Source organism: Podarcis cretensis (genome assembly GCF_951804945.1).
Source record: "Podarcis cretensis genome assembly, chromosome: 6".
Classification (NCBI taxonomy): domain Eukaryota; kingdom Metazoa; phylum Chordata; class Lepidosauria; order Squamata; family Lacertidae; genus Podarcis; species Podarcis cretensis.
Window position 1 is genome coordinate 90,114,230 of NC_137175.1, and position 17,832 is coordinate 90,132,061.

Below are 17,832 nucleotides of genomic sequence, written 5' to 3' on the forward strand. Positions count from 1 at the left end.
ATTTGAAGATGGAGGAAGTTCCACAATCAGCCTGCTTGAGAGCTCTATCCTTCTTGCCACATACCAATGCCAGGTAAGTGAGGCACGGTCAAGAGTATCTCTCCCTGGCTTTAAACGTACAGGAACCCTATAAGGGAGAAAGTTCTCAGAAAAATACCTAGGTCCCATGCTGTATAGGGTCTACCTAAGTACCTTGACCTTTGCTTTGGCAGCATATAGGCAGCTAGTGCAGTTCTTTCAAAATAGGTGCAACATGTTCTCAGTAGTCTCTTCCCCAAAACAGCCTAGCTACAGCATTTTGTACCAACAACAGCCCCAGTAGAAGTGCACTGCAGCTCAGCAATACAGCCTTGAGGTTATCAAGACAGTAAAAGGTAAAGGACCCCTTGACGGTTAAGTCCAGTCAAAGGTGACTATGGAGTTGCAGCACTCATCTCGCTTAGAGGCCGAGAAAGCCGGCGTTTGTTCAAAGACAGCTTTCCGGGTCGTGAGGCCAGCAGGACTGAACCACTTCTGGTGCAACGGGACACCGTGATGGAAACCAGAGCCCATGGAAATGCCGTTTACCTTCCCGCTGCAGCGATACCTATTTATCTACTTGCACTGGCCTACTTTCGAACTGCTAGGTTGGCAGGAGCTGAGACAGAGCAGCGGGAGCTCAGTCTGTCACGGGGATTCGAACCGCCAATCGACAAGCCCAAGAGGCTCAGTGGTTGAGACCACAGTGCCACCCATGTCCCAGCCACACCCATACCCCCCCAGTATTGGCTAGCCGATAGCTGTGATAAGCCTTCTGGATCCAATCAGTGTTTTGTAGGTTTTGGTTGTTGTTGGGATGTGGGTGGTGCTGTGGGTTAAACCACAGAGCCTAGGACTTGCCGATCAGAAGGTCAGCGGTTCGAATCCCTGTGACGGGGTGAGCTCCCATTGCTCGGTCCCGGCTCCTGCCAACCTAGCAGTTCGAAAACATGTCAAAGTGCAAGTAGATAAATAGGTACTACTCCGGCAGGAAGGTAAACGGAGTTTCCATGCACTGCTCTGGTTCACCAGAAGCGGCTTAGTCATGCTGGCCACATGACCTGGAAGCTATACGCCGGCTCCCTCAGCCAATAAAGCGAGATGAGCACCGCAACCATAAGAGTCGGCCACAACTGGACCTAATAGTCACGGGTTCCTTTACCTTTACCTCTTCAGTTCAGTCACCAAGTCTCCCTGGTCAGACTGAATTACAAAAAAAAAGTTAAGAATCCTTACCCAGCACTTTAAGAGTGAAATGCTTGTTGGCTTCCCCAGCTTCATTAGATGCTATACAGGTGTATCTGGCTGTGTCATCAGTCTCGGACTTCGCTATGTGAAGACCCATTCCTTGGTTTTCCAGAGACACGCGGAAATCGAAGTTTAAAGATTGGCCGTCTTTAAGCCATGACATATTAGGGGTTGGTGTTCCATCAGCCGAACACACCAAAGAGACTGGGTTCCCTTTTACAACGGTTACTTCTTCTGTTCCTCCACCACTGTCTATGTTTGGTGATACTGCATGGAGAAAACACCATGGTTCCAAGTATGGCATTCAGTGAATATATAAATATGCATATATTTCAAGACAAAACTTTAGTCAACTAATTTCTTTTTTTGGCAAGGATCCTAAGAACCACCAGTGGAAGAGTTGGGTGACTTTCCTGCCCCCTCCTCCCCTAGCACCCCCTTTCAAAGGCTCTCTCAAAGGTAAGGGGACCCTCCTGAATGGGGTGGGCTCTGGTATGGGGAGCTGAGGGGGCAGATTACCCGAGGGAGTCCATTAAAGGTATCTGGCCCAAGGGTCCCTCAAAATCTGGAGCAGCCGTGTCAACATAGCATGGGTCACCACAATAGCAATGTGGACAAGTGAGCTGAGGAACACGAGGAACAGACGGAAATGAAAATGCCAACAAAAGAAGTGTGTTCACAAGACACATGAGAGCTGCTTTTCAACATGAAAACCATGTTTAACAAGGCACCGTAATTTTCGCTCTATAGGACGCACCCGACCATAGGACGCACCTTGTTTTAGAGGGGGAGAACAAGAAAAAATAATTCTCCCCCTCTCTGCTCAGCGCCCCTTCAGCGAAGCGGCAGGAGAAACGGAGCCCCTTCTATTTCTTCTCCCGCTTCGCTGAAGGGGCGCTGCGCAGAGAGGGAAAACTGTGCATCACCTCTCCAGCGAAGCGAAGCCAGGAGAGCAAGAGGGATCGGTGCGCACCAACCCCTCTCGCTCTCCAGGCTTCAGTGAAGGCAACCCGAAGCTCCCAGACGCAGCAGGAATCCCGCTGTGCTCCGGAGGCTTCAGGTTCCTTTCACTGAAGCCAGGAGAGTCTTGCTCTCAGGAGCCTGCATTTGCTCCATAAGACGCACACACATTTCCCCTTAATTTTTGGAGGGGGAAAAGTGTGTCTTATAGAGCGAAAAATACGGTACACGGTCCCCGCTCAGCGCTAAAGTATTCAGCAAATTGTTCTGAAGGGCTAAAACCCTGTTGTTCTGAAGGGCCAACAGGAAGAGAAGATACTGAACAGGAAGAATATGCTGAAAGAGGCAACTGCTTTTAAACTTTATGTTTGTAACATGATTACTGAAATATAATAGGAAAAGCCCTTCAATTAAAAATTATACTAAAATATTATGTGGGAGGAGGATGGGGATGGAAATAGCACACCTCCTTAGCGTGTCTGCTTTTTCATCTCTTTCCTCCAGAGACCCTGAGAAGGGGACTGAAATTTTACGTGAAACCCTTAGACATTAAAGCTTTAAACCTATAAAGAAAACAAGAGGTTCTGAGACGGAAGTCAGTATAGAAGTTGTGAGGCACTTTGGGGTGCAATTGACTCAGGTCCAGAACAGAAATGTTAAGTACCGTATTTTTCGCTCTATAGGACGCACTTTTTCCCCTCCAAAAATTAAGGGGAAATGTGTGTGCATCCTATGGAGTGAATGCAGGCTCCTTGGCTTCAGCGATAGCAACGTGAAGCCCCCGAAGCGCTCCCTCCGCACTCCGGAGGCTTCGCGTTGCTTTCGCTGAAGCCTGGAGAGCAAGAGGGGTCGGTGCGCACTGACCCCTCTCGCTCTCCAGGCTTCAGGGATAGCCGCCTGAAGCCTTTAGAGCACAGCGGGAACTCGCGCTGCGCTCCAAAGGCTTTGGGTTCCTTTTGCTGAAGCCGAGAGAGCAAGACTCTCCTGGCTTCAGCAGAGAGGGAGAGCTGCGCAGCGCCCCTTCAGCCAAGCCGGAGGAGAAATGGAAGGGGCTCCGCTTCACCTGCTGCTTTGCTGAAGGGGCGCTGAGCAGAGAGAGGGAGAATCCCCCCCCCGTTCTACCCCCCCCCCTATGGTCCGGTGAGTCCTATGGTCCGGTGATTCCTATAGAGCAAAAAATACGGTAGTACACATGTACATAGGACTTGAAATTCATGGGGAAGTTTACAATTTACCTTTGCAATAGAGAATGAGGCTTACCATAAACTTGAAGATTATGGTGCTTGTTGTCTACACCAGCTCTGTTGGAGGCGACACATGTGTACATGCCAACATCAGCTATCTGTGCTCTTACAATTCTGGAAGGGACACAACCAAAGTCATTTTTCAAATGGTCACAATACGAAGCATTTTATTCTGTCTGTTGGACAACACAGTTTTGAATTAGTGGACTGCAGGGAATTTATGAATGTGTGATGCATTTGTTGTTTGGGAAAGGCCTGTTGTAGACTTTTAATGGCTTCTTCAATGGATAATGAGTCTCAGGAAAGTGTAGAACAGCCTTCCTCAACCTTGGCCCTCCAGATGTTTTTGGCCTACAACTCCCATGATCCCTAGCTAGCAGGACCAGTGCTCAGGGATGCTGGGAATTGTAGTCTCAAAACATCTGGAGGGCTGAGGTTGAGGAAGCCTGGTGTAGAACATGCATTTGTTTAATGGAAAACTGATGGAATTCTCTCCTACCATCTACTTTCATGCTTTTCTAGTGCCTGGTGAATACCTTTTTTTTTAAAAAAAAAAAAACTTTTAATTCTGTTAAGACCCTTGTAATGTTTCGTTTTATTCTGCTGCTTCATTCTTCTATAGCTATTGTTTTAATTTTGTATTTATTTCTGCTTCTCTGTCATTCTAGAAAGATTTGCACGAAAGAATGGCATATATATATATTTTCTCTCTCTCTCTCTCTCTCTCACACACACACACACGTATAGATAGATAGATAGATAGATAGATAGACAGATAGATAGATAGATAGATACAGATAGAAGAAGAGAAGAAGAGTTTGGATTTGATATCCCGCTTTATCACTACCCGAAGGAGTCTCAAAGCGGCTAACATTCTCCTTTCCCTTCCTCCCCCACAACAAACACTCTGTGAGGTGAGTGGGGCTGAGAGACTTCAGAGAAGTGTGACTAGCCCAAGGTCACCCAGCAGCTGCATATGGAGGAGCGGGGAAGCGAACCCGGTTCACCAGATTACAAGACTACCGCTCTTAACCACTACAGCACACTGGCTCTCAATCTAGAGACAGAGACAGAGATAGAGATACAGGCTCTAAACCACATGAATCAGCCTCTGAAAACTTCTTCCTACAACATATTGCAATTTCTAAGATTGGTTGAAGATGGCCGTTTCACAATGGCATTCAGATACCCTTTTTGAATTAGAATGAGATGTAGAAATTCTCCATAGTTGCCCCTGATCCCTTTTTACTAGGAAGCATCGCTTTCCTTTAAAGGTCTGCCAAAGTATATCTCAGGATAGGTTCATTGCCATTAAGAAGAGGGCAGCCAATATTACAAAACCTATTATAAGGGAATCTGGAGAGAAACTGGCTATGTTTGACAAAACCTACTTGAGAGCCAGTTAAGCACGAAATTCACTCCTTACACTCGCCCTGGGAATTTTCCAGGACTGAACCAAATAGATCTGATGCTGGTTGGTCATCTGGATCAGGGGCCAGCAAACTTTTTCAGCAGGGGGCCGGTCCATTGTCCCTCAGACCTTGTGGGGGGCCAGACTATATTTTTTTTGGGGGGGGGGGAGAATGAACAAATTCCTATGCCCCACAAATGACCCTGAGATGCATTTTAAATAAAAGGACACATTCTACTCATGGAAAAACATGCTGATTCCTGGACCGTCCGTGGGCCGGATTTAGAAGGCGATTGGGCCGGATCCGGCCCCCGGGCCTTAGTTTGCCTACCCATGATCTGGATTGAATGAAATGCAGAATGGTCGTCCTTGTTTTTGTTTTGCTTCGGTTCCTGTTTGTCTTTTGTAAGTTTAGGTGATTTTAAATCTGGAGGTCTAAGTATAATATGTTGGTATGGGAAACTGTCGTGTAACGGGCCAATGGCCGTAATAAAGATCAATCCAATCCAATCCAAGTGCCACAAAATAACTATTGTATTGATTTAACTTTCAGCTGCCTACTTTTATATAAGATCTTGTAACATAAAATGTGCAAATTGGACTGAAAGAACTGGTACCTTACCTGAGAATCTGCCCAGCTGAAAGCAACCTGATGTGTGTGGAGATAGAGAGAGGCAGCCCATTCTTCAGCCAATTGATCTGCGGTGGTGGAGTTCCCACAGCCTGGCATTCAATGTTTATTGAAGTCTCCAGCAGCACTGTTAGAGCCTCAGGTTCATCTTTATTGTTAGTTATAGTAGGTGGAACTAAATTTTGTAACCAAATGCAGCAAAAACAAACAAACAACAACTTATTTTCCCCCCAGTAGTTTCACCTTGCCTCTAACAAATTTTATACTCAAATTAAAACAGTACAGAGTAATATCAGTAAAACTATGTAAATATCTTTTTAAAAAAGGATTATAGAAAAAAAAAGCCGTTTAGTGACAGGAGCAACATAGAAAACAGCTTAAGAATGGGGTCATGTGGGACATCTGAAATTGGGTACCTCTGGTGAAGGGAAGAGCATGGAGGCTTCAGAATATGAACAGAGGTACAGTGGTGTCTTGATTCTCAAACGCTTTGGTACTCAAACAACTTGGAACCCAAACACTGCAAACCCGGGAGTAAGTGTTCTGGTTTGATAACTTTTTTTCAGAAGCCAAACGTGCTCTGTTTTGAGTGTTACGCTGAGGTCTGTCTGCTTTTGCTATTTATTTAGCGTTTTTGTTTTTGCGGCTTTTTTGCTTTGCTTTTGTGACTGTTGGAACCCAGTTCGGCTACTGATGGATTGACTGTGTGACTGCAGTACAGTGGTACCTCGGGTTAAGTACTTAATTCGTTCCGGAGGTCCGTTCTTAACCTGAAACTGATCTTAACCTGAAGCACCACTTTAGCTAATGGGGCCTCCTGCTGCTGACGCACCGCCGGAGAACGATTTCTGTTCTCATCCTGAAGCAAAGTTCTTAACCTGAAGCACTATTTCTGGGTTAGCGGAGTCTGTAACCTGAAGCATATGTAACCTGAAGCGTATGTAACCCGAGGTACCACCAGTGGCGTAGCGTGGGGGGTGCAGGGGGGGCCGGCCGCACCGGGCGCAACATCTGGGGTTAGGGCAAATCCACGGGTTAGGGGGCGCAAATCCATGGGTTAGGGGGCGCAAATTACTTGCCTTGCCCCGGGTGCTGACAACCCACGCTACGCCACTGGGTACCACTGTACATCATTTATTGCTTTCATTTTATGGATCAATGGTCTCGTTAGATAGTAAAATTCATGCTAAATTGCTGTTTCAGGGGTTGTTTTTAAAAGTGTGGAATGGATTAATCCATTTTGCGTTACTTTCTGTGGGAAAGCGTGCCTTGTTTTTGGAACGTTTTGGTTTTGGAACAGACTTCTGGAACGGATTAAGTTTGAGAACCAAGGTACCACTGTATTGGCCAGGCTTATACGTTAAACGGTAGATGCTAAAAAGAATTCCTGATGAAGCTCACCTTATGCTGAACCCCAAGATGGAAGTAATAACACTTTCCTAATCCAAGGAGACATTCCCCACAGTGTTCCAAACCAAACACTAATGAAAGTCAGGATGCTTGAGGATGCTATTCCTTTAGCCAGATAATCCTAAGTCATGTTGAATTTCTTTATAAATCTTTCACATAATTGTGTCTGTGGCCAGAAACAGATCTTGCTTCAGCCATCAAAGGAAGCACAAATGATAGCTACTGTGTCTTGATGTTAGTCAACTGGACCCTGCAGCTACGCGGTGCAACCACGGCCCGCTGAGTTCTGCTTTTTGGAAACCACAATTCACACACTTCTTAGAAATGCATGGACGCTGACTCATAGGCAGTCCGTTCTTGGTACAGTCCCAAGGCACCAGGAAAGGGAAAAGTGAGGCTGGGAGGAAAGGGGCTAAAAAGAGGAATGTACTTGGAGCCTACTCTGCTCTCCAGAGAATGATCCAAGACTAGCCAGTTTCCATAACAAATTGGCACCATCCAAGAGTCACGGTTATTCAGCATATGTGTCTACGCACAGTGTTAAATAGGAATAGGTATCTTTATATGTTACATATATGATCCACAGAGAGAGAGAGAGAACCCAGAAAATGTTTAATGCACCACACTTGTTTCTTATCACTCAAAAGAACTTTTGGCAGCACTGAAAGGTAAAGGTAAAGGGACCCCTGACCATTAGGTCCAGTCGTGGCAGACTCTGGGGTTGCGGGACTCATCTTGCTTTATTGGCCGAGGGAGCCGGTGTCCAGCTTCCGGGTCATGTGGCCAGCATGAGTAGGCCGCTTCTGGCAAACCAGAGCAGCGCATGGAAACACCATTTACCTTCCCGCTGGAGTGGTACCTATTTATCTACTTGCACTTTGACATGCTTTCGAACTGCTAGGTTGGCAGGAGTAGGGACCGAGCAATGGGAGCTCACCCCGTCGTGGGGATTTGAACCACCGACCTTCTGATAGGCAAGTCCTAGGCTCTGTGGTTTAACCCACACTACCAGGGGCTAATTTGCTGTGGCAGCTGCACTGAATGCTCTCCACTGAACATTCCAACAAAGCCTATTCAAGAAGATCTACCCTCACTACGAATTGGCTTCATTTGCCCTCACTCATCATAGTTGGCTGTGTTGATGCCAGCACAACTAGGAAGAAAAGAGATGGCATTTCTGAGACTGAGAACAGCAGCAAACTGGTGCAGAATGAGAAGCTGTTAGGATCTTTTAGGAAACCTTTTCTCACGCCCCTCCCAAAAAATGGTCGCTGGAAAATATTCAGCTCAGCCTGACCTATAGATACAATTAAAGGAATATTAACGAAATGTCAGGAAACGGCTTTTCTTTTGAAAAACTTGGATCAGAAAAGCATCAGTTACTTTGACTTCCTGTAGAATACCATGCAGTGGAAGTTGGCAACTTGTATTATTAATTATTATCATTTATTATCATTTATTATCATTTATTATTATTATTATTATTATTATTATTATTATTAGTCATTAATTATTATTATTAAAATTTATTTGATGTTTTCTCTCCATAGGTGAACATCTAGAAGTCTCAAGAATCAAACTGGAAAATATATTATAAGTTGGGAGGATAAAACTATGATTGTACAAAAGATTGTTTTGTGTTTCCCTAACAAATATTTTAATGAGCCTTCAGCATACTCAATTCTCTGAGACTGAAAACTTTTAGTAATTTTAAAGCTTCCATTGAATTTCCAGGCAATGGGACACGCAAACACACACACACACACAAACAAACAAACAAACAAACACCCCCTTTAAGGTTCAATGGGATCGCATAGTTGTGTGGCTGAGCATACATTTTTCCTGGGCTTGTCCTCTTAGAACATGGGGTGAATAATCTCCTACAGCCCATGGGCCAAACTTGGTCTGCCGAGGCTTCCCTATTTGACCTGTGAAGCAATTTTGGACAAGCCACGCTCACCTGCCCTACACCTGGAGCACCTATGAGCTATATGAAATTCTTCATAGTTTTAAGCCCCAGAGATCTTTACATTAGCCAGCCATAATGCTCAATTCCCCAAGCCTGTTTAGTTAACGTTATTATTAGCAAAATAACTGTGTTTCTATGAGCTCGTCTTCCTTTACACTGCAGATTTAATTTTTATTTGTTTGTTTATAATCTGCACCTTTATAAAATAAATATTTCAAGGTGAAGAATAAAATCAACATAAAAACATTGGCAAATCATGGTTGGTCAAAAAAGAAAACTCATGTTTATCATTCAGAGAATCATAAGACAGGTGCTTCTAACCGTATCATGCTAAAAAAAAACACCACTTAATAACAATACTTACCATATACATTGACATTAAAAATTCGGTCTTCTTCCCCCGCAGGGTTGCTAGCGACACAAGTATATTTCCCTACATCGCTTGTGAGGGCTCCAACAATGCTGAGCAAGCTGCCATCTGGAGCCAAGCTAAAAGAAGGAATCACAGAAAATGGAATAATTAGAAGCGTCTGAGTTAAGATGTTAATCTTAAAACCGAGAGAAATAAGCTTGAATCGAGATTTTCTTATAATTTGCAGTAAACCGAGTATAACAGGGGTCAGCAATGTGCGGCCCATGGGCCGGATGCAGCCCACGAAGACCATTTTACCGGCCCACAAGCCGCCCCCACAGTGAGTCCCCTGCGCTGTGCTAAACCAGCACGGCGCAGCGCGGAGACTCACCGAGCAGCGCCAAAAATTGCGTCTGTGCACGCGCATATACTAGAAATCGCATCTGCGCATGTCCAGACGCTGAAAATCACTTCTGTGCAGGTGCAATTTCCGGTGTCTGGGCATGCGCAGAAGCAATTTCCGGCGCCACGGACATGCGCAGACGCGATTTCCGGCATTGCACTGCACCAGTCTGGCCCACGGACGATCTCCATGGGAGTGATCTGGCCCATGGCCAGTAAACCTTGCCGACTCCTGGAGTATAATAATGCCTAGTGACCACATTGCATCATAGAATCATAGAACTGTTGAGTTGGAAGGTGTTAGTTTCTGTTTCTCACTGAGCAGCTGTGTGGAGTCACAGGACTCTGTTTACATTCCTGGCATTCCATACTATTGGAGTCTCACGGGAGGGGAGACGGGATGTGATATTAGTGGTTTCCTGTTTCCTTTGTTCCTTTGTTCTGTTGCTTTCTGCTCTCACAGAGAGAGGATGTATTTTCCTTTGCTCTGTGCATAGCTAGTAAATTAAACTCTTTACAATGTAGCTCATAGTGTCACATCCTTCCCTGTGCTGGGAACTCTGCTGATTGAAGAATGTGCCTTGGAGCCTTATCAAAGGCTTGAGGTCATTAAACACGTTGGAGGCGATTTCAAAGGCTCGGTCGAACGGAGTTCCGACAGAAGGGACCTTGAGAGTCATCTAGTCCAACCCCCTACAATGCAGGAATCTCAACTAAAGAACCCATCACAGTTGGCCATCCAAGCTCTGCTTAAAAACCTCCAGTGAAAGAGTGTCTACAAGCTTCCAAAGGAATCCATTTTACTGACCACTCTTACTGTCAGAAAGTTCTTCCTGATGTTAAGTCGGAAACTCCTTTCTTGTAACTCGAATCCATGTGAAGATGACAATCATATCTCCTCTGCCTCTCCTCTTTTCCAGGCTAAACACACGCAGCTTGAAGTGTTCGATATTCCCCACCTATAAATTACCTTAACCATCCTTATAGCAGTGAGCCAGTTTGTCCTCCTGTTCATGCTAGCTATCAGAATTAAGTGTGAGAAACAGAGATATAAGAAGTAGGGAAGCTGAGAAGGGGAGACAGGGTTTGTTAGCCCAAAAATGGAAAACGAGTGAGGTCCCAACTAAAGAAGAGTGACAGCTTAAGGTGACATAATATGCACAACTCGCAGATTTAACACACAAAATAAGAGAACAAGAAGAAAATACGTTGAGAGAAGACTGGAAAACATTTACTGCATATATGGGAAATAATTGTGTGCGGCTGAAAACGCTGGCAGCATCAAGATAAATTCAACAGTGTGAACAAGTTCTGATGGATGCAATAACGGAATACTGAATGGTATAGTTTTTTGCAAAATATGCAGGGATTTATGGTATGTAAAATGAACCACGGAAAGAGAAGGGAAGCCATTGATATCTTAAGGATGTAAAACGAGTGTTATAAATTGTAAAACAGAAAATTTAGTAAAATTATATACCAAAAAAAGAGAGAGAGAAAGGTAGACAGGGAGACCGAAGAAAGGAAGATTGTGCTGGAGTAAAAGCAGCAGAGAGACACATCAAAGAAAGAAGAATGTAAGACAGGTTAGTTGGTTTGCAAGAGGGAGTTGGAACAAAATAAGCTGATTTTAATACCACCTTGTGATGAGATGGGCTCTTTGGGGCAAAAAGCAGTGCTTTTGTTCCAGAAAAAATGGTGCTGGTACTGCGTACTCTTGAGTAACCCCAGAAAAAAAAGCAGTGGTCTTCCCACTATCCTGACATTTCCCTATATATCTTCCCTTCTGTGTTTCCTCGCATCTATTCCCCTTCTCTGTTTTAACTCCTGCTCAGACTCTGGCTTGCTTCAGAACGAGAAAATGCAACACTTAACCTTATCCGCCGAGATTCACCGCCACTAATTGGTTTTCCATCTTTCAGCCACTGAATTGCAGGTGCCGGAATTCCATGGGCCTTACAGGAAAGCTGGATGTTTTCCCCATGGATGACGCTGACGTCACTTGGCATTTCCGAGCCGGCAATATCTGGAGGAACTTTAAGATGGTGGAAATGTGTGTTAGTAATACCTCCATGTGAGTCCAGGTGTTGATGGACTTCAACTCCCACCAGCCCCTGTGAGCATGGACAGCATGGGATGATGGGAGTTGTAGCTGAACAATACCTAGAGAGCACAAACATTGGCAACCCCTGGGTTAAGCACATCTGCCACCCTGTTATGTATGTACAGTGGTACCTCGGGTTACATACGCTTCAGGTTACATACGCTTCAGGTTACAGACTCTGCTAACCCAGAAATAGTGCTTCAAGTTAAGAACTTTTCTTCAGGATGAGAACAGAAATTGTGCTCCGGCAGTGTGGCGGCAGCAGGAGGCCCCATTAGCTAAAGTGGTGCTTCAGGTTAAGAACAGTTTCAGGTTAAGAATAGTTTCAGGTTAAAAACGGACCTTCAGAACGAATTAAGTACTTAACCTGAGGTACCACTGTACTAAGCTTGGATCCTAGAACAATAGGCAAGTAGGATCCGAGAATGCAACAACTGATTGGCTTGCAGGAAAAGACCAATCAGGCTCCAGGAGGAAGTTAATCAGCCTATTAGGCTGGTAGGATCATAGAATGCAACAAGTGATTGGCCTGCAGGAAAAGACCAATCAGGCTCCAGGAGGGAAGCAGAATCAGCCAATCAGATGGGACTCATTGTGTAAATATGTATATAAAACCCTGAGGTTTGGGGGGCAATTCAATCACTGTTTTACAAGCTGCAATAAAGAGCATGAAATCACTACAGGACTCCGAGTATATTTCACACCCTAAAGGTCTGCCAATGTTTGTACAAGTACTAAAGTCTAGTAGAACATATCAACACTGTTAACCACCATGTCATTCTGCTTTTTCCAACTCCTGCTCAAAATTGCCAGTTGCCGCTGGGGGGGGGGGGAGGAATGTGAAATGTCATGGTGTCAGGATACAGCGAAGTTGTACCATGGGTGGTATTCAACGAACACATTTAGGGGACACACGGGAGGTAGAGAGAGGGAGAGTTTTCCTTGTGCTTATGGAACATTCACTGCTACGTTGGACACAAGCCAATAGGAGTGTATACACACACATACCTTGAACAGAAAGAACGTAAAATTTCTGAGCTTTGCCTTCCATATTTGAAGCAATGCAGGAATAGTTCCCATTATCCGAATGCTGAGACCTGGCAATTTGCAGCTTGCTGCCTCCTGACAAAATGTGCATTTCAAGGGATGCAGAGTTTTCTAAAAGCAGGGGAACAAGAAGAAATCAGACTGCAGAAGTTTCGGTTTGTTACAAACCATATCATTCTCACCTCAAACTTGTAAACCACTTCTAAAAAATAAAACAACCAGCCACCATATACCTATAATTAATTAGGGAATGGGAACAAAAGGCCCATATGCCCCATTTGGTTCACCCCGCTTTCCTTCCCACCCAGCCCCCTTAATCTTAGAACAACAGGCCTGCAGGTGAGTCCCCAATCTTGGAATGAAAGGCTGGCTGGGGAGAGTCACTTACAGTCTATGGTCCTTTCACTAGACTTGGTGTAGGTGAGTCAACTGACTTTCAGACTCTGACACTTAACTGAACACTCCTGACTCAGGGTTTCTGAGCCTAGGACTTGCTGAACAGAAGGTCAGCAGTTCGAATCCCCACAATGGGGTGAGCTCCCGTTGCTCTGTCCCAGCTCCTGTCAACCTAGCAGTTCAAAAGCACGTCAAAGTGCAAGTAGATAAATAGGTACTGCTCCGGCGGGAAGGTAAATGGCATTTCGGTGCGCTGCTCTAGTTTGCCAGAAGCGTCTTAGTCATGCTCGCCACATGACCTATACGCCGGCTCCCTCGGTCAATAAAGCAATAATAATAATAATAATTTATTATTTGTACCCCGCCCATCTGGCTGGGTTTCCCCAGCCACTCTGGGCGGCTTCCAACAAAGATGAAAAGTACACTAAAATGTCACATATTAAAAACTTCCCTGAACAGGGCTGCCTTCAGATGTCTTCTGAATGTCAGGTAGTTTTTTATCGCTTTGACATCTGATGGGAGGGTGTTCCACAGGGCGGGCGCCACTACCGAGAAGGCCCTCTGCCTGGTTCCCTGTAACTTGGCCTCTCGCAGTGAGGGAACCGCCAGAAGGCCCTCGGAGCTGGACGTCAGTGTCCGGGCAGAACGATGGGGGAGGAGACGCTCCTTCAGATATACTGGACCGAGGCCGTTTAGGGCTTTAAAGGTCAGCACCAACACTTTGAATTGTGCTCGGAAACGCACTGGGAGCCAATGTAGGTCTTTCAAGACTGGTGTTATATGGTCTCGGTGGCCGTTCCCAGTCACCAGTCTAGCTGCTGCGTTCTGGATTAGTTGTAGTTTCCGGGTCACCTTCAAAGGTAGCCCCACGTAGAGGGCATTGCAGTAGTCCAAGCGGGAGATAACCAGAGCATGCACCACTCTGGTGAGACAGTCAAACAAGACTGAGCGCCGCAACCCCAGAGTCGTCCATGACTGGACCTAATGGTCAGCGGTCCCTTTACCTTTTAATCCATTATTTGCTCTCTTTTCCATGTCACAAAATGGCACCCATTTCCACCATTTGAGAAATCCAGCTTTTGAATAAGTTCTGATTACTTGCAATAATCATGAAGAGTCGGGGTCACAAAGAGTCGGACACGACTAAACGACTAAGCAACAACTTGCAATAGTGATTACTTTAAAATAGAAGAAGAGGAGTTTCATACTACGAGAAAAACCATAAAACCTAGAGGCTAGAGCAGTGAAAGACATCCCCACCCCCCGCAATTGCCTGTCCTCCTGTCTCTTTTGCTGACTGTAGCTCAGTAAGAAACAAGGTCATCTCTGGAAGCCATATTCAAGAACCCCAAGGGTCACCTCCACTGTGGCCAAACACAACCCGCTGTATTTTCCATTTCACATCTTGTCTGACCATTTAAAATGACTAATGGCTATGGAAGCTGCAGAACGTATTACCGAGGGGCTTTCCATCCTTAAGCCACGTTATCGTTGGTGGAGGAATTCCAGTAGCATCACACAAAAAGGTCACAGGGTTACTGATGGTTTCATTGATCCACTCCAAGTCAGGGCCTTCAATGCTGGGTGGCACTGTGAATGAGAACAGTGGTAAGACACAGGCACGTAATAACCCAAAAGGCTCATCTGGGAGAATGAGATGCTCTGACTGGAGACCCCACGCTCTGTCCCCTTTTCTCTCTCCAGCCAGCCGCAGCTTCCTGTTAGGCAATCATCATAAGCACAAACATAATTAAGGAGTACCCCATGCACAGCAAAGTAGGTTGATTAACTACCATATTTTTCGCTCTATAGGACGCACCGGACCATAGGACGCACCTTGTTTTAGAAAAAAAAAATCTCCCCCTCTCTGCGCAGCGCCCCTTCAGCGAAAGGAACCCGAAGCCTCCAGAGTGCAGCGGGAGCTCCCGCCACGCTCCGCAGGCTTCAGGCAGCTATCTGGAGAGCGAGAGGGGTTGGTGTGCACCAACCCCTCGCGCTCTCCAGATAGCCTCAGGTTCCTTTCGCTTGTGGGGCTGGCGGTGGGAAAAGCCAAGCTTCCCTCAACGCCAGCCCCGGGGAGCAGTGGGAAGGCTGCGCGCAGCCTTTCCGCAGCTCCCCGACCTGCTGCCTTCGGAGCGCAGCACGAGCTCCCGCTGAGCTCCGCAGGCTTCGAGTTCCTTTCGCTGAAGCCGGAGAATGTTAGCCGCTTTGAGACTCCTTCGGGTAGTGATAAAGTGGGATATCACATCCAAACTCTTCTTCTTTTCTCCAGGCTTCAGCGAAAGCAACGCGAAGCCTCCGGAGCGCAGAGGGAACGCTCCCTCTGCAGTTCGGAGGCTTCGTGTTGCTATCACTGAAGCCAAGGAGCCTGCATTCGCTCCATAGGACGCACACACATTTCCCCTTAATTTTTGGAGGGGAAAAAGTGTGTCCTATAGAGCAAAAAATACGGTATATCTAATATGGGCCGGTCTGTCGGTTAAGTCTGCTGACCTTTTACCTGGTGGCTGGCGTTGTGGCCAGGCAGCCGAGCCTCAACACTTTTCCGGCGTAGGGTGGAGAGGCACACTGCCTTTCCCACTACGTCACGGCCTGCTGCGTCATCTGTGCTGGGTGGGTGTGGCCACGGGCGATTTAATCGCTGCACGGCCGGCCGGCCCCCTCTTCCTAGCCTCTTGGTTGGATCACCCAAACCACTCGCCCTCTTTTCACGCTTTGCTCTGATATGGCCTTGCTATGGCAATTGTCGGTCGCCATGTTGTTGGGGCCGGGTAGGAATTTTTCTACTTGGCACCGGCCATTTGGTTTTCGCCTACCTAGTATCAATTACCACAACTTTTGTGAGGTTAGGCATTGGGTAAGCCTTTGTTTGATTGGAGGGGAGGTTGCTGCCTTCGCCAGCCCCTCCTCAGTAAGAATATCCTGTTAAAGGTATCCGGGGTGTGAATTCTGTCAAAAGCTTGGACATGGGCTAGGGCCATGTCACAGCCCCTATAGTATATAAACCTGTGATTGGAAACACCCTGTATCAGTCTTTAACATCAGAAGGAATATCTAGACCATGGGAGCATTTCAGCCCTGCTCTTGAGTTTGTTTAAAATCTAAAACAGCTTATCTTGTATTCCTTTCTTTGAATTTGTGCCATTTAGGTTTTTTAAACCTTTTTGTAAAGGCAATACTAAAATTTTCACAGCTGAGTCCTCAACTCTTTATTACTGTGCTTGGCTTTCTTCAAGTTGGGCTGTGTCTAAAACTTGCCATTTAGGTTTTCAAACTTTTTTTGTAAACTCAGTTTTAGAAACTGTACCTTTGAGTCCTTAATCCTTTATTACTATGCTTTGCTTCACCTAGGTCGAGCTAGGATTATAATACTTCAGAATTTTTGGGAGTTTTACCCCCTTTCTTTGAATTTGATCATTTAAGGTTCATGATTTCTCTATTTCCTTCTGAGGAAACTGAATAGTTCAGTGAAACGAGGTTTGTAGCCGGCATCCAGTTAAGGCTTTTTGATTTTTATTATTTAGTTTATTTCTATAAGATAATATTTCTAGTTGATTACTTTCTGTTTCAGGGATTTTCATGGTATTTCATTTGTTTTGTGTACTATCTGATGTAAATCATAGGGCGCCCCCTATCAGTGGTTTACCCTTCCATTGACTTCCTGCAGATGGACAGGAATCAAGATATAGCCTGACTTCACCCCAATGCCTAAGCCAAACCACTCACATCCGTAACCAATAACGTGGCCTATTTGAACCCATAAACCAAAGTACTCTGTGTCAGTGTGTTTTATTGTTGTCCTGGGAATTTTGGGGCTTGGGTGCCTTGGCACGCAAGTCACTAAAGCAAGGATCAGAAAACATTTTCCGCAGGGGGTCAGTCCACTGTCCATCAGACCTTGTAGGGGGCCAGACTATATTTGGGGCGATCCCCCCCCACGACTCTGCCCTCCATTCTCCACAGCAGTGGACAGGCCCTGGTGGCTGCTTACTTGTGCCTTGTGAGCAGCAGGGGCTGGTGGCTGAGGGACGATGAGTGGCGCAAAAGGGCTGGCTCTGGAGAGGGGCGCTCAGCCAACTGTGGCTCAACAAAGCCCAGCTCCCTTCCTCCTCTAGGCAGGGCGGGGAGAAGCCAGGAGGAGGGAGGGAGGAGGCGCCGCCACGGTGTGTGTGAGGGAGAGGGGGGAAATTGGCGCAGCCCAAACAATCAGAATCCCCACGCCGATCCATGCGGCGATTCCCAGACCGTCCGTGGGCCGGATCCGGCACCCAGGCCTTAGTTTGCCAACCCATGCGCTAAAGGTTAACACAGCATAAGCTTACCATGAACGTTAAGATGGAAATTTTTATCATCTCGTCCCGCAATATTTATGGCTTTACATACATACTGGCCTGTATCAGACACCTGAGAATACAAGAAGGAAAAGAATATGCAAACCACTTTTCTAATTAACAGCTTCAATTTTTTGAAAAAAAAAACACCTCACCCATCTTGCTAACAGGGTACTGTAATAACAACCACCATAGTGGATAGTCAGTGCTCATGCATCATCTTTGGGTGGGGTACGGGGAATACAGTCTTGTAACATGGGCCATTCAAAAACACATACCATGATCTCATCCTAAGCATACTATCTCAGG

At 46.0% G+C, this 17,832-nt stretch overlaps 1 protein-coding gene across 2 annotated transcripts in view; it reads right to left on the reverse strand.

The window, feature by feature from the left end:
* HMCN1 (hemicentin 1) overlaps window positions 1-17,832 on the reverse strand; it is a 325,809-nt gene that overhangs the window by 69,385 nt on the left and 238,592 nt on the right. For both annotated transcript variants that reach the window (XM_079980967.1, XM_079980966.1), the window contains 8 exons: window positions 17,515-17,596; window positions 14,651-14,782; window positions 12,758-12,907; window positions 11,521-11,680; window positions 9,256-9,380; window positions 5,504-5,687; window positions 3,487-3,584; window positions 1,255-1,533 (listed from right to left, as the gene is read on the reverse strand). In XM_079980967.1, the coding sequence (XP_079837093.1) occupies window positions 1,255-1,533; window positions 3,487-3,584; window positions 5,504-5,687; window positions 9,256-9,380; window positions 11,521-11,680; window positions 12,758-12,907; window positions 14,651-14,782; window positions 17,515-17,596 (1,210 nt within the window). The remainder of the gene's footprint in view (window positions 1-1,254; window positions 1,534-3,486; window positions 3,585-5,503; window positions 5,688-9,255; window positions 9,381-11,520; window positions 11,681-12,757; window positions 12,908-14,650; window positions 14,783-17,514; window positions 17,597-17,832) is intronic.